Raw genomic sequence first — 15,697 nt, 5'->3', positions numbered from 1 at the left:
TTGATATATGCAAACAACCCTCTGGCTCTGGACAAGCCAAGCCTGCCACACCACTTCTCCAACCGCCTGATGCTGTACAGTGGTCGTGTATCAATAGCGTCTTAGGCTGGGTTCACACAGGGCAGATTGCCGTTGCATATCCGCACTGCGGCAAAACCGCTGCGTTTGCAGTGCAATGCAGCACAAATGAGATTTGCCAAAAAGCTGTTCTCAACAGGACGGATTTTTTCCGCACAGCCGCAGTGCGGAAATGCAACTGCGGCGCGGTTTTAAAAGATGCAGCATGTTCATTCTTCTGTCGCTTCCGCAGCGCTTTTTTGTCCATAGACCTCTATGGACGCAGCCGAAACCGCACCAAATACGCGAAAAAAAGTAAAGCGCTGCGGAAAAAAAGACGCTTGCGGATTTTTCCGCACGAAAATCCGCAGCAAAATCCGCAAGCCCAAATTAACCTTTGAAGCGATTTTGCCGCAGAAGCAGTTCTTCTGCGGCAAAACCGCAACGGAAAAAACGCAGCAAAACCGAAGCAAATCTGCCCTGTGTGAACCCAGCCTTAGACGATTGATGCACATCACTCAATCTTAGAGAAGTGGCGCGGCCATCTTGGGTCATCACAGACCCCACGAGCATACGGACAAGTTAGGACAAACGGTACAACCCCGTCAATGCTGTGGCTGAGCGATGAGAAAGAGCAATTTGGGCCAGAAACAGAAAGTGAATCAACTAGCAAAAGGATAAAACTATACAATAAAACACAGGAAAAAAGGTTAATACATTAGAATAGTAGTAATGTGCCATCATATGAAAGTGGGCAGCATTTCAAGTCAACATAAACCACTATGATGTTTGTGGTATGTACAGAGATTGCCTGCAAAGAAGCTCTTATACACATTATAAGTCCATGGGATCCATTACAGCATGCTGTATAATATAAAAAATATATTCAAATAGAACCCATAGTAGTAACACTGACTTTAAAAAGTGAACCTGTCCCCTCCCTACAGCACTGTAACCAATGGTTTGGTGCTTTTAGGGCAGCGGGTGATTATATTTTTGTAATACTGGCCAGCTCTGCCAGTCCTGCGCTGTCATCCGCTAAGTCCATGCACAGCACAAAATTTTCAGATTGCCGGGCATGCGCTCTTCCATACAAGTCTATGAGAGCACACAGCAATCTGGAGGGAGTCAGACTTGATGCTGCACATGGACTTCGCAGACATAACTTAGTTCATGGGGCTGGAGGGATGTGACAGGTTCCCTTCAGTGAGGTAAGCAGAGACCAAGGGTGCAAACTCTGGTTGCCATTTGTTTCTCTTTTCTGGAGAGCACAACAAAAGTATTTCACTAGATTGAAGTAGGAGCAGGCTATCCCCCCACTGGTGGAGACATACTTACTGCGTGGCCTTGACAATGTCCCATGTACTATAGTCATCCATGTGGCTTTTACGTCCCATGGATTCAGTGCTGTAACCATGATTGTAATGACCCTGAGTCTTGATTTCCTAGAAAAGACAGTTACAGTTTTTACTGAAGGAGAAAGTATAAAAGACAGACAGACATTGTTTCCATTTTTTTTATTCAATTATTTTTTATTTTTTAACAAGTATAAGAAAATGAAAATTGGACTAGAAAATAAACAGCTCGACTGTGATCGACTGCTATGGCTAACATTTCCACTGGCCAGGCAGTGAAGGCCTAACGACCAAAACAAGTCTGTATGCAAGGGGGCATCTCCTGTAACCCCATAATGGAGTGAGGTTCGAGGACTCCTACAGGAACCAGAGGACTGAGATACGTAGCAGCACCATCCACAGGCTGCCTCATCTAACATTACGCAGGCAGCTCATAAACCAGCATGTGTGGATATAGATCGTCACCCATGTGAACACGCCAGAAGATATGCAAGTTTCAATTCATAGCTGTTAGAGATGAGCGAACCTACTCGGCCACGCCCCTTTTCCGCCCGAGCGCCGCGATTTTCGAGTACTTCCGTACTCGGGCAAAAAGATTCGGGGGCGCCGTGGGTGAGTGGGGGGGAGGGATAGAAAGAGAGAGGGCTCCCCCTGTTCCCCACTGCTACCCCCCGCTCCGCCACGCCTCCCCCCGCCCCCCGAATCTTTTCACCCGAGTACGGAAGTACTCGAAAATCGTGGTGCTCGATCGAGTAATTACTCGAAACGAGTATATTCGCTCATCTCTAATAGCTGTACGTTTCCCAAGAGAGACCACAGTGAGCGGTTCAAAGGGACTTTCCTTTCTCAAATACCACTTTTATCTAAGCAAGTACAAAATTCTGTGCAGATACAAAAATACTGTATATTAAATAGTATGAGCTATTTGTTACAGGGCTGCAAATACCCTGGATTTAAAAACAAACATGCTGGTTACCTGCAGCCACTACCGGGGGACTTAGAATCCCAATGTACACTCGTCCAAAAAAACAAATCCCTCCCTAAAAAGGGGTTATCGGAATGGAATGAAACTGTGTGATTGTATCGTTAATATAAGAAAGGGATTACAACATCAGAGCAAAAGGATCTTTTATTGTGGGAAACTGACCCCTTTAAGGGAGGCTCTAGTAACATGTGGGCCACCTCTAGCTTGGCTACAAGATGTGATACAAGGCAGGTATGGAGGCTCTAGTACCCTGTTGTACCACCTCCAGCTTGGGTACAAGATGTGATACGGGCATGGAGGCATACAGGTTCCATATGGTATCCTGCAGCATATGGCTCCACATTTGCTGTTACTGAGCCTCTAGATCATGTAAACTTGTTGGTATAGAAGTTGGTGTCCCAGATGGTCCCAAACATGTACTATTGGTGATAAATCTGGGGACCGGGCAGCCACAGAAGTGTGACAATGTTGTGGAGACATACCTGTGACCCCCTTGAGTGTGCAGCTGAGCATTATCCTGCTGCCTCTTGGAAGCCGCCATGAGAGGAACACATGTGGCTGCAGGATGTCCTGAACATATCGCTGAGCTGTCATTGTCCCTCGTACCACTACTGGGGGTGACCGACTGTCGTATGCGATGGCCCCCACAGACCATCACACCAGCAGGGGGCAGTGTGGCGCTACATAGCAAAGGCAGTATTGACGCACTCACTCCTAGTCTCCAGACACAAACCCTGCCGTAGTCAGTGCCTAAACTAAACCGGGATTGGTCACTGAAAACAACCCAGTTCTACTTTGCAGCAGGGTACTTACATAGTTAACGGCATCACTGCAAACAGAAGCAGCAGTGGCCGAGTGTCAAAAGCCATAGGCCGCCTGCACACGGGCGGAAATCCCGCGGCGGGATTTCCCGCGGGATTTCTGCCACTGAAAGTTTGCATAGGAGTGCATTACAATATCATCATCTGATTATTTATCTGACAAGTACGATCAGCTCCAACTGTTTAGTTGTCTGCCATCCAGAGACAGGTGGCGCCATCGTTACATCCCGGTGTCGGAGCCATTTACTGACACTTGGCTGAAGGGCATTCGGTCTCACGGTGCCCATTACTTGTATGGCCGCCTGCACACGAGCGGGTCGGATCCGGCAGCGAGAATTCTCGCCGCGGGACCCGACCCGAGAGCCTGCAGGGACGAGCGCGTACTCACCCGCGCCTGGCGGCCCCAGCTCTTTCGTGTGCCGGCTGCCGCGCAGCCGGCGCATGCGCAGACCGGAGCCGGCGGCCGGGTGAGTGCTTGCCCCGCACAAAAATAGGACATGCTGCGGTTTGTTTGCCGCGCGAAATCAAACCGCGGCCGTCTGCATAGGAGTACGTATTGTAATGCATTCCTATGCAAACTTTCAGTGGCGGAAATCCCGCGGCGGGATTTCCGCCCGTGTACAGGCGGCCTAAGGGTGCCTGCACACGAACGGAATTTCTAGCGCGTTATTTTAGGCACATTATCTGCCCCAGACCGCAGCCAATATACTCCTATGAGGATCCACAGTTGTCCCCAGACGGACGGATTTGTATCGCGTTTTTTCACGCGCTTGAAAAAATCTGCGACCTGTTCTAATTTGGGTCGGATTCTGCGCGTGAAGCCTCCAATACAAGTGAATGGGTGCATTTTTTCACGCAGTACATCCGCAGTGCAGCTGCGGATGGAGTCACTGGTTGCTATGACTACAGGAAGTAGGCATGGTAGGAGGCGTCCCAACACACAGCACAGAGCTTCACAGGCAAATTTCAGCAGCAGCACTGTCCTTCCAGTCACCTCATCCACCAGACAGCAGCCACAAGCCACCAGCCTGCAGCCACCAGCCATTATTGGGTTAATAGCCTTGTTCAGCAGACACCCGCAATGTGTAGAGGGAGATAGGTAGTATTTCTTGCCAATGCAGGATGTAAGAATGCAAAATCTGTAGTAATGAATTCCTCTTGTGAATTTTTTTGCAGTGACTGAAATAAAGTCACGCTGGAGAAGCGCCTGAAAAAAGTTACATGGATCAACCATGCCCACAAAGACATCTGCTCACCGGGTGAAAGCATGTTGCCAGAATAATTTAACGGTGCTCGCACAAGCAAGAGGGACAAAACAGAGTCTGGGTGTTGGTTTTTAAGCTGTTTTCCAAGGAATGGGCAGTTCTCTAGGGGTTGGGTTTACAATAATAAGGGGTGTCTGCTGGTTTTTCTGCGCGTTTTTTTCCACAACACATCCACGTATATCCGCGCGTGATTTTTCACGCATCCGTACCTATCCGCAAGCACATTTAGGTACCATACGCGCGTGAAAATCCGCTAGCGGAATCCGGAACGCTCGTGTGCAGGCGGCCTAACAGTCTGGTCAGAACGGCCTAGATGGTGGGCAGTTCATCAATAGGACCATCCAGCATCTCACAATCCCATAATGTGCCCCCCTCAAACTCTGTTAATTGGGGAAATCTCTTTGATTACATCGTAGTGGTCAATCTCTACACAAGAAGAAAAAGGGTCCACAACACACAAGGAGCCTCTGGGAGCCTTTTTATAGGCCATGGGGGGGGGGGGGGGGGGGGAGCCACTTTTAGGGCCTCAGATGACAGGACTGTTCATGTAATCACCACGACTCATCATTTGTATATCTACATAAGAGGTTTCTGTAGGACGGGTTCTGTAACAAAAACTACAATCCTTCTAGGGGCTTGATACTTTTCAATGAGTATCTAACAGAATGCAGAAAGCGCCCTCTAGTGGCAGAAACTGTTCAGGAAAGGTGAGGAACGTAACAAAATTCAAGGTGGTGACTTGGCATCCAAATTCTCCAGATCTCAATTTTATCAGGCATCTATGGGATGTGTTGGGAAACAAGTCCAAGGCGGCACCTCACATTCTACGGGAGTTCATGGATCTGCTGCTAACAGCCTGCTACATAATCCTCCAGAGGTCTTGTGGGGTCCATGCCTCCACGGGTCAGCAGCAAGAAGGGTACATAGACAATATTAGGCTAGGTGTTCTAGTGTTATGGCTGCTTGGTGTATGTCTAAGCAGGAGCTTTGTGGCTCTGTATCAAGAGCAAAGCTCCGTCCCCTATTAAGCTGTATTAAAGGGGTTTTCAGAGTTGTTTCTTTTACATATGGTTTTGGGCTCCCCATGCCCACAATTATATGAAAGAAATACGCTCACCGCGGCGCTGTATTTTTTCTAGGCACGGATCTCAGTAAAAACCGCAGCAAAAATCTGCAGATTAAAGTGGGGGACTTCCATTACTGCGGCCGCAGAGCCACACTCGGATGAGCTGCAATGGGACTTATCTACATCCAGAAAACCCAACATGCAGTCTGCGCCGCAAAGTGACAAGTCACATCTGCACTTCGGATTTAAAACTGCGCCTTATAGACTACAGCACAGATTCCCATTCAAAGGAATTAGACGCTCATTTGATGGCGATTTGATCCAGTGAAGAAATCTCTCCTAGAGACTACATACCTCATGATGGAGGAGATTGCCCTAAGGAAAGTGACCAAGTATACTTGTAGTCTAGACAGCAGAACCCCATATATGTATATAACAACCTCCCATTAGGGAAGAGTTGGATAAACCTGCCACTTTCAAGTGACCGGCTGACTATCATGTATTTAACAGATGATCTCAGGTGCAAAAAGGATCGGGCTTACTGAATTCTAATACAATAGTTTTGTTCTCCATGCCCCCCATTGAAAACACATGCATGCGTATGGGGGAGGCAGAAGAAATAACTTCTCCCATACACACGAAACACCGTAGGTAGCCATACACCAGATAGAGGCAGGTTGGCGGTTCAACAACTGTTAAAAGAACAATTGATAGTCGAGTGAAGACTTCAGACGCAGCCACGCGTTTTAGTCTTTATTAGCGGTTCTAGTTTGGCTGTACATTTAAACTGAAGGTATACTTGAGCCACATCAGGGTCGGCATCGGGTCCCCAACCGGATGACCGCTTCATCAAGCCAAACAAATTAGGCACTGCAGTACTTGTGCACTTTATAGTTCTTCACTTCTCTTGGCCAAAATTCGGACACAAATGAAAAAATGATCAAATCATGATAATTATTCAAATCAGGAAACAAACTGTTCTAATTCTTGTTCTGAGTTGTTCCACAATACAAAAACTAGGTCCACAACCTAATACACGTCTGAGAGGGAGAACAACCATGCAACTCGAATGTGGACATAGAGGTTAGCGATACTTGGAGCTACAGGGACCCCATCTCCAGAACTGCAAGTGTACAGTGGAGCCGAACCTCAAGTAATTATTAAACAGTCCTACCAACAACCGAACCAGCCGGGTACTTCATGAACCTCCCAAGCACTGCTACTATGGGTGCAAGTAACATACCCTAATCTTCCCCTGCTACCACTAAAAAAGACCTCCACTTATAGGGACACGATGTGAAACACAATGGTGTGCGCACCTGTTTAGGTGTCAGAATTTTGAACAGGAGACTTTAAGAATTAATTGCAAAGTGATCAAAGTATTCCAATGTCTAATATTTGAACGCACAGTTTCGATTGCATCGGGGGATGCGCAAAAGAACACATTTTAAGTAAAGATTTATGTACACAAGACCTTCCATAAGGCCCGTCTCACGAGTGGGATTCACTGCGTACTTGCTGCCAATATCCATGCACTACTTTGACATGTATGTGTGCATAATATGCATCAAGATACTGCAAGTATTACGCACTGTATGTGAGAGCAGCAACATGGGATTGTATGGCAGATTGGTACATTGCATTCTCCACGCAAAACCCATGTGAGTAATACGCTCTCGCCACACGCCCGTGTGCCTTCACACTGGGGATCGCCATAGTTTTTTTTAACCCGAATGTCAATAGGACTTTCTAATGTTAAAAATGCATCGCGCACAAAAAAAATAAAAAATAAAATAAAATTATATATTATATATATTTATTCGCAAGTTTGTGTGATGCGTTAGCATTAGAAAGTCCCATTGACATTAGCATAAACAAAGAAAAGAAAAAAACAAAAAAAAACGCACAATAAAAGTGCAAAAGGGCAAAAGCCCTTAATCTAATGCATATGAGTTTCTTTAAGTTTAAAAAGGGTTTTCCAGGATTAAACTACTGAAGACCTATCCTCAGGAAAGGTTATCAATAGTTGGTTGGTGGGGGTCTGCTGCTCAGGATCCCCGCCAACCAGCTCATTGAAGGGACAGCTGTGCTAAGGTGAGCACTGCTGTCATTTCAGTCCATACCAGGCACAGCACCGTACATTGTATAGTGGCTGTGCCCAGTATTGCATGCAGCTCAATTCCATTCACTTGAACGGGACAAAGCTGATCTAAAGCCATGTGAATAAAATTTATGCAGCATGAGGCCATAAATGTATGCGACATGAGGCCATAAGGCTCATTGGAGTGCTGTGGCCTCTGCAATCAGCGGAAATCCCAAGCGGTGGACACCCACTGATCAACTATAGTGGACTTATCCTCAGGACAGATCAGCAACAGTTAAGTCTTGGAAAACTCATTGAAATCTCCTATCAAGTCTGACAGAATTGGTGTTGCTAAAGGTAAACTGAGTCATTACAGTAGTAGATAAGGAAAGATATGCTATAGAAACAGCCAAGTTTCTATGGGCGGTCCCAGTCTAGTCTGCTGTACTCTGCCTCTCCCCTGACACCACCACCATTAACACTTCTCCTGCCTCACTGGGCTTGTGGGGATTAACCCTCTGAAGCAAGTTTGGAGTTCGGTGACCTGTAGAAGTGCAGTTAGCACATGCACCCTTCAGAGGGTTAATCCCCACAAGCCCAGTGAGCCAGGAGGAGTGTTAATGGTGGTGGTGTCAGAGGAGAGCCAGACTACAGCAGACTAGACTGGGAGGGAGTCCAAGTTTCCATGTTTTCCATACACGCAGGGCCACTTACACGCAGAGATAATCTTTCAAACAACTAAAAGATTTTGCAATCTGCATAAAGTGTTGATGTCCATTAACTCTATTATCTTCATTTGCATGTAAAAGGATGTCTAGGAGTTGTTTGCAGAGCCCAGCGTGTGCACACAGTTGCATTTTTCTGCTCGCTGTTCCCGGCAAATTACAAATGTTATTTGCCGGCTCCCATGCGGTCCATTGAGAGATACTTTATCTCCGTGTCTGAATGATGGATTTTAAGTTCTCCTTAAATAATCGTTCAAATGAAAAGTGCGCGATGTCGGCGCCATTTGGGTGAATATCGAGCGATAATCGTTACGTATAAATGCGATGTACTTCATTTTCTTGAGACTGCAATAGACAACTACGTCCACCGTCTCTCATTCATTGCAACAGTCATAAAGCGCCCTCCCGACTGCACCATCTCTACAGACAATGCAGGAAGGAATATGACCGCTCCTGTGTTTATTGTGTAATAAAATAAAACTTCCACCATGTAGAATTAATTTTAATGTCATCAATAAGATTTAATCTATGCGACATTCCCATCAAATAAGTCAAATAATTGTTCTGCAGAAGGGAGACGCCTTCCTGAGATAAGCTGAAATAATTGTAATACCGCAACTACCTGCTGAACGTAATCCTAACCCAACCCTGAAACTGACACAAAAGCTATATACGGACACCTATAGAAGAGGCCCCTGCCACACCATAAAGGCAAAAATGGAGGACACGGTCCATTACTTACAGCACAACACATATTACATAAGGGCTGGAGGGGGCGGTACAATGCGGTCGCTTCACTCATATTGAATCAAACTAAGTTAAGAAGCAGAGAAACAGATGAAAGGTTGACACACAAAACATGATTAAACGGGGGAAAAAACATAAATCACTGACTAAGCTTACAGAATAACAGCATTAACCTCAGATATCCCTGAGAATGTGGGTCAGCTGATTTGATGGATATCAGCGACATCAAATTCATTTTATTCTCATTTAGATTAGTATTATACGGCCATATTGTGCGGCCCCAGATGTGATCCCACTGACACATGGAGCTACTGCACTATATTACCTAGGAGAGCAGAAGGGTACTTTATTCTAATATAGGCAGAAATTTGCTACATATTCCACTAATGATACAGAAGGAAAATGCAGACAACTAATAGATGTGCACCGCAACGACCGGACTGCAGTACATGATCACAGAAAACAGTTTCCTTTGGTCTTCCTTCTTCTAGGTGTCCTTATGGTTAGAACAAGTGAGCCTATACGAAGGAAATGGCTAATGAGTAACAGCCAATACTTATAACATCCGGACCTATAGAGTGAATATAGATAGCTTCATTGATGGATTCCCAGAAGCTCGACCAGATATTGCACTCGGTAACCCGTGTTTTAGCCACGGATGCGAGGCAATTTTCAGGGTAAACCACATTGCATCTGTGAAATTCCAATCTCACGCACAATAAAGGATCGGAAGAGTTTTTCTATTGATTTCAGTGAGAAACCTCGCATCGCAAGGCATGCATTCAAGATCCCATTGAAATCAATGGGCGACGCGTTGCAAGCAACACGAGCAGATAGGACATGCCGCTCGTGTTTAGGACTCCATTCAAAAGAACGGGGTTTATAGTCACAAATTTCTTGGCCGCGTGAAAACAGCCCAAGTATACAGTCAGGAGCTGTGATCTCCCTTATTATAACTGTGTGACAAGAGCTGTGCGATCATCAGTAACGGATGCTGCAAGATGCACAAGAACACAACCCATTATTTGTAACGGGTGTATTTACACAGGCGATTTCACTCTTGCAGCTATGTTTATAGAGTGCTGGAGATATTTTGACATGGACTGTGCCACAGAAACTGACTAGGAACTGAACACAAAACCCCAAGAAAATCTGAGTTGGTCAAAATTGAGATCACATGACCACCTGAGGAGAAAGAGGCCAGCAGTTTCTGATACTAGGGATACAGAAGGAGCAAGAACATGACCCCCAAGGCTGGGGTCACACGGGACCCAAATCCCACGGAGATCTCGCGCAACGACCGCACAGAAATATCGCAAGATTTCCACGGGAGAAATGCAGATTCAAAACCCGTGGCCTTTCGCTGCCTACATCTCCGCTGCGGCCATCTCTCCCCATAGCAGCCGCCACAGAAACGAGGAAAGAATTGACATGCCATGTGTTTGAATTCTGTGTGGCATGTCAATTTCTGCACGGCTTGGCCCCAACGGACTGGCCGCAGCGCGTGGGCGAGATTTTTGCAAATCTCATTCACCTTGCTGCTTTATCCCAGGATAAAAAGCCACAGGCGGAATATCCGTGCAGAAAGTCCACACGGAAATTCCGCGCCAATTAGACCCAGTGTGAACCCAGCCTTAGGGCTAATTTCCTCAACCATGTATTACACGTGCGTTGCATGGGCATGTGATACGTGGTGAATAGAGTTAATGAAAGTACATAGACTTGCACTGACCCATGCACATGTGTATGTAGACACTGCGTATCAATATGCACAAGAAAGATGGCAGCATGCTCTACTTCTGTGCGTACCACGCAGCATGAGCCTTAGACATTTGTATAGGCGGAGTATGAAACGCTGTCCATATGGAATACAATAATAAATAAGACTGCGCATGTCCGTGTGACACATGGGCATGCGCAAGGCATAGGCAGCCATACGCGGTCTCTGCGGGCAAAGCTGATTTTTTACACAATCAGTGAAACGGCTGCAGGAAACAGGACAGGAGCCCTTAAAGGAAACGTGGCTTGGGGGAGCATGAAGCTGGTGACAAGGGATAAGCCCAGGGTGCCCGGGAAGGTAGGGTTCTGGAACACTGCTGCCATTAAGGAGAAACATACATTCAATGTCGCACAACATCCATCCCCAGAAGGTGGCAGAAACTAATGGAACCTTCAATATGTAATTGTAAGCCTGATCCAAGTAAGGGATTACGAGATCAGAGCAAAAGGAGAAGTTACTGCAGAACACTCACCCCTTGAAGGGAGGCTCTGGTACCCTGTTGTACCGCCTCTAGCTTGGATACAAGATGTAATATGCCCCAAAAGTCACAGGAAAAAAGGTTGCAATTTTGCCCCAATTTTCTCCCGATCGCCCGTGTGAGCCTAGCCCCAGGGTGCTTTTAGACAGAACGATCATTCAAATGAGCAAAAGTGAACGATACCCACTTAAACTAGACGTGCGCCAATAAACGATAATCGTTGACTTTTCATTCAGTCGCTGCAGGTATAAAATCCTCGCTGGCTCGTTCACGTATCCTTCGTTTAAACAGCGATTGTTCAGTCGCTTTCATTCACTTCTACAGCAAATGTGAATGACTGAATGATTCTTGTTGGAACGAGTCAACGATGGATCCGCTGTATAAACCGGCGGCCCAAGCGAACACGCAAACTGCCGTAATATACTAGTTCACACGCTGAAAGCAGCCATAGCGCCTGTAGCAGGTCACACCAGGTGATTACATGCCACTTCATCAGGGAGCCACATGCACAGATGCAGCCATTGGCCCTTTTTACTGAGTACCTATTTAATTGGCGCGGAGGTGGCGGACAGCGATCTACAAGGTTCTGCTAAGGCATGTCTGCACGCAGCAGACTGATGGACTGTAATGAATGAGAAGTCCACCCCATCCATGTAAAGGAGGTCTCTGCAGTACGAGCGCAGCTCTGCAGGACACGGTCAGAGGGATGTAGTTACTACTGCTAGAGTAAACTTTCCGCCAGCGAACGCAGCCTCAGCCCAGCACCGATGCCCACTGCTTCACAGTGCCAGCTTCTCTCAGACCTTACACAGATGTGGCAAGTCCGTTCCATGTCACTTACTGTAAGGAGACTAATGAAGCTGTCCCCCATTCCAGTATACAGAGTGCTACTGGCATTGACCAGAATAAAGATTGGCGCTACAAATGGGGTACATGTGGGGCATGGGCACCTTATACAATACACACATTAAAAGTTGGCACCAGCGCACACCCCCAGGTAGCAGTGATTAGCCCTGAACCATACACCCACAGCCGTCTCTCGGGAGACAAATCCTGACAAATGCTGTGACTTCAGCCATTACTCATAGCATGATTAAGGGCCGATTATAACATGAAGCACGTAGGTGGAGGTGGTGTTCCCAAATTGTGCACCCCATGTACAAACAAAGTTATGACTTTTTACCCAGCTGGGGACAACAGCTTACATTCTCTAAGAGGCACGTGTAATACGAGAGGCAGGATGGGGCTCTCCACTACATACAGGACTCCCCGTGTACTCCTGGAGGTCTCTAGGCAGCAGATGGAGAAGCCCACCTAACCAAGAGGACTAGCAGAAGTGACAGGGGTGAGGGGCAGGAGGAGTAGCAGTAGAGATGCTGGGGGCAGTAAGGTCGCTGGGGCGGGGGTGCAGAAGCAGTAATAAGGATGCTGGGGGCAGGAGCTACAGCATTAGGGAGGCTGGAGGCAGAGGCACAGCCAGATGGCAGCACTAGGGGTGCTGAGGGCAGAGGGGGTCAGGAGCAGGATGGCAGCACTAGGGGTAGAGGGGCCAGGAGCAGGGTGACGGCATCAAGGATGCCCGGGGTCGGGAGCAGAATGGCAGCACGAAGGGTGCTGGGGGTCAGGAGCAGGAGGGCAGCGCTAAGGATGCCCGGGGGTCAGGAGCAGGGGGGCAGCACAAGGGGTGCTTGGGACAAAGGGGTCAGGAGCAGGGTGGCCGCACTAAGGATGCCAAGGGTCAGGAGCAGGGTGGCAGCACCAAGGATGCCCAGGGTCAGGAACAGAATGGCAGGACGAGGAGCCAGGAGCAGGGTGGAAGAACAAGGGGTCAGGAGCAGGGTGGCAGCACTAAGGATGCCCGGGGTCAGGAGCAGAGTGGCAGCACAAGGGGTGCTTGGGGCAGAGGGGTCAGGAGCAGGGTGGCAGCCCCAAAGGATGCCACAGGTCAGGAGCAGGGTGGCAGCACCAAAGGATGCCACAGGTCAGGAGCAGGGTGGCAGCACAAGGGGTGCTTGGGGCAGAGGGGTCAGGAGCAGGGTGGCAGCACTAAGGATGCCACGGGTCAGGAGCAGGGTGGCAGCACTAGGGATGCCACGGGTCAAGAACAGAATGGCAGGATGAGGGGTCAGAAGCAGGGTGACAGCACAAGGGGTGCTTGGGGCAGACCAGCAAGGAGCAGGGTGGCAGTGCAAATGATGCCCAGGGTATGGAGCAAAATGGCAGGACAAGGGGTCAGGAGCAGGATGGCAACACAAAGAGGACTGGGGGTCAGGAGCAGAATGGCAGCACTAGGGGTCAGGAGCAGGGTGGTAGCACAAGCAGAATGGCAGCACTAAGAATGCCCAGGGTCAGGAGCACAATGGCAGGACGAGGGGTCAGAAGCAGGGTGGCAGCACAAGGGGTGCTTGAGGCAGAGGAGCCAGGAGCAGGGTGGCAGCACGAGAGGTGCTGGGATGAGCAGTGCTAAGGATGCCCAGGGTATGGAGCAGAACGGCAGGACAAGGGGTCGGGAGCAGGGTGGCAGCGCGAGGGGGGCTGAGGGTCAGGAGCAGAATGGCAGCACTAGGGGTAAGGAGCAGGGTGGCAGCACTAGGGGTCAGGAGCAGGGTGGCAGCGTGAGGGGGGCTGAGGGTCAGGAACAGAATGGCAGCACTAGGGGTCAGGAGCAGGGTGGCAGCACTAGGGGTCAGGAGCAGGGTGGCAGCAGTAGTTCTACACACGGGACCTGCCAGCATCCAGTGGATCCGGGGATGGATCACCAGGACCACAAGCAGCCCAAGGCCACGGATGCCGGCCCTCCCCCGGGCACAGGAAGCGGCTATTGCAGGGAGTCTATGAGGGGTATGCAGTGGGCACACAGGCATCATGCCGAGCAGTAGCAGCCGGGAGGGCAGGCAGCACATCCCTGCAGGTGTGCCCGGGTCACACAGGCCGCGGTCCCCGCCGGAGCATCCTCGGCAGCGACGGCCCGCCCGGTATCTGGCAGGACCAGCAGCCCGTCCTGCGCCCCCTCCCGCCGGCCGTGCAGCACGCACTCACCTCCGGGTGCAGGATCGGGACGCAGCTAGCGTCTTTCTCATATTCCTCCATAGTGTCCGCCATCTTGGTGTTATATCCCCCGCTGCATGCTGGGTAATGAGCAGCCGGGGAGGAGAGGCTGCTGACACAATACAGCGCGTACAGTAGGACGGAGTGGCGGGGCTATGTGCGAGTATCCAAGGGCAGTACTCCCATAACAGTGCTGAGCACAGTGCTCCTAATACAGTACTGACTAAGCGCCCCCATAACAGTGCTGACCACAGTGCTCCTAATACAGTACTAACCACAGTGCCCCCATAACAATACTAACCACAGTGCCCCCAATACAGTACTGACCACAGTGCCCCCAATACAGTACTAACCACAGTGCCCCCATAACAGTACTGACCTCGGTGCCCCCAATACAGTGCTGAACACAGTGCCCCCATAACAGTACTAACCACAGTGCCCACATAACAGTACTGAGTATAGTGCCCCCAATACAGTACTGACCACAGTGCCCCCAATACAGTACTAACCACAGTGCCCCAGTACAGTGCTGAGCACAGTGCCCCTAATACAGTACTGACTAAGCGCCCCCATAACAGTACTAACCACAGTGCTCCCATAATAATACTAACCACAGTGCCCCCGATACAGTACTAACCACAGTGCCCCCCTAACAATACTAACCACAGTGCCCCCAATACAGTACTAACCACACTGCCCCCATAACAATACTGACCACAGTGCCCCCATAACAATGCTGACCACAGTGCCCCCAGTACAGTACTAACCACAGTGCTCCCAATACAGTCCTGACCACAGTGCCCCCATAATAATACTGACCACAGTGCCCCCGATACAGTACTAACCACAGTGCCTCCCTAACAATACTAACCACAGTGCCCCCAATACAGTACTAACCACACTGCCCCCATAACAATACTGACCACAGTGCCTCCATAACAATGCTGACCACAGTGCCCCCAGTACAGTACTAACCACAGTGCTCCCAATACAGTCCTGACCACAGTGCCCCCATAACAATACTGACCACAGTGCCCCCAATACAGTACTGACCACAGTGCCCCCAATACAGTACTAACCACAGTGCCCCCAATACAGTACTGACCACAGTGCCCCCAATACAGTACTAACCAGAGTGCCCCCATAACAGTACTAACCAGAGTGCTCCCAATACAGTACTGACCACAGTACCCCCAATACAGTACTAACCACAATGCCCCCATAAAGTACTAACCACAATGCCTCCATAACAATACTGACCACAGTGCCCCCATAACAATACTGACC

The 15,697-nt window shown here is 49.0% G+C and overlaps 1 protein-coding gene across 1 annotated transcript in view; it reads right to left on the bottom strand.

Moving 5' to 3' along the window:
- ZDHHC17 (zinc finger DHHC-type palmitoyltransferase 17) overlaps positions 1-14,484 on the bottom strand; it is a 50,761-nt gene extending 36,277 nt beyond the window's left edge. The window contains exons 1-2 of the mRNA XM_066591680.1: positions 14,402-14,484; positions 1,396-1,502 (exon numbers count right to left, since the gene is read on the bottom strand). Coding sequence (XP_066447777.1) covers positions 1,396-1,502; positions 14,402-14,464 — 170 coding nt within the window. The 5' untranslated portion in view covers positions 14,465-14,484. The remainder of the gene's footprint in view (positions 1-1,395; positions 1,503-14,401) is intronic.
- Positions 14,485-15,697: the final 1,213 nt, after the last annotated feature.

This window comes from Eleutherodactylus coqui, chromosome 2 (assembly GCF_035609145.1).
Source record: "Eleutherodactylus coqui strain aEleCoq1 chromosome 2, aEleCoq1.hap1, whole genome shotgun sequence".
Classification (NCBI taxonomy): Eukaryota; Metazoa; Chordata; class Amphibia; order Anura; family Eleutherodactylidae; genus Eleutherodactylus; species Eleutherodactylus coqui.
Note: the sequence above shows the minus strand (reverse complement) of the source record. Positions and strands in the feature narration are given on the sequence as shown.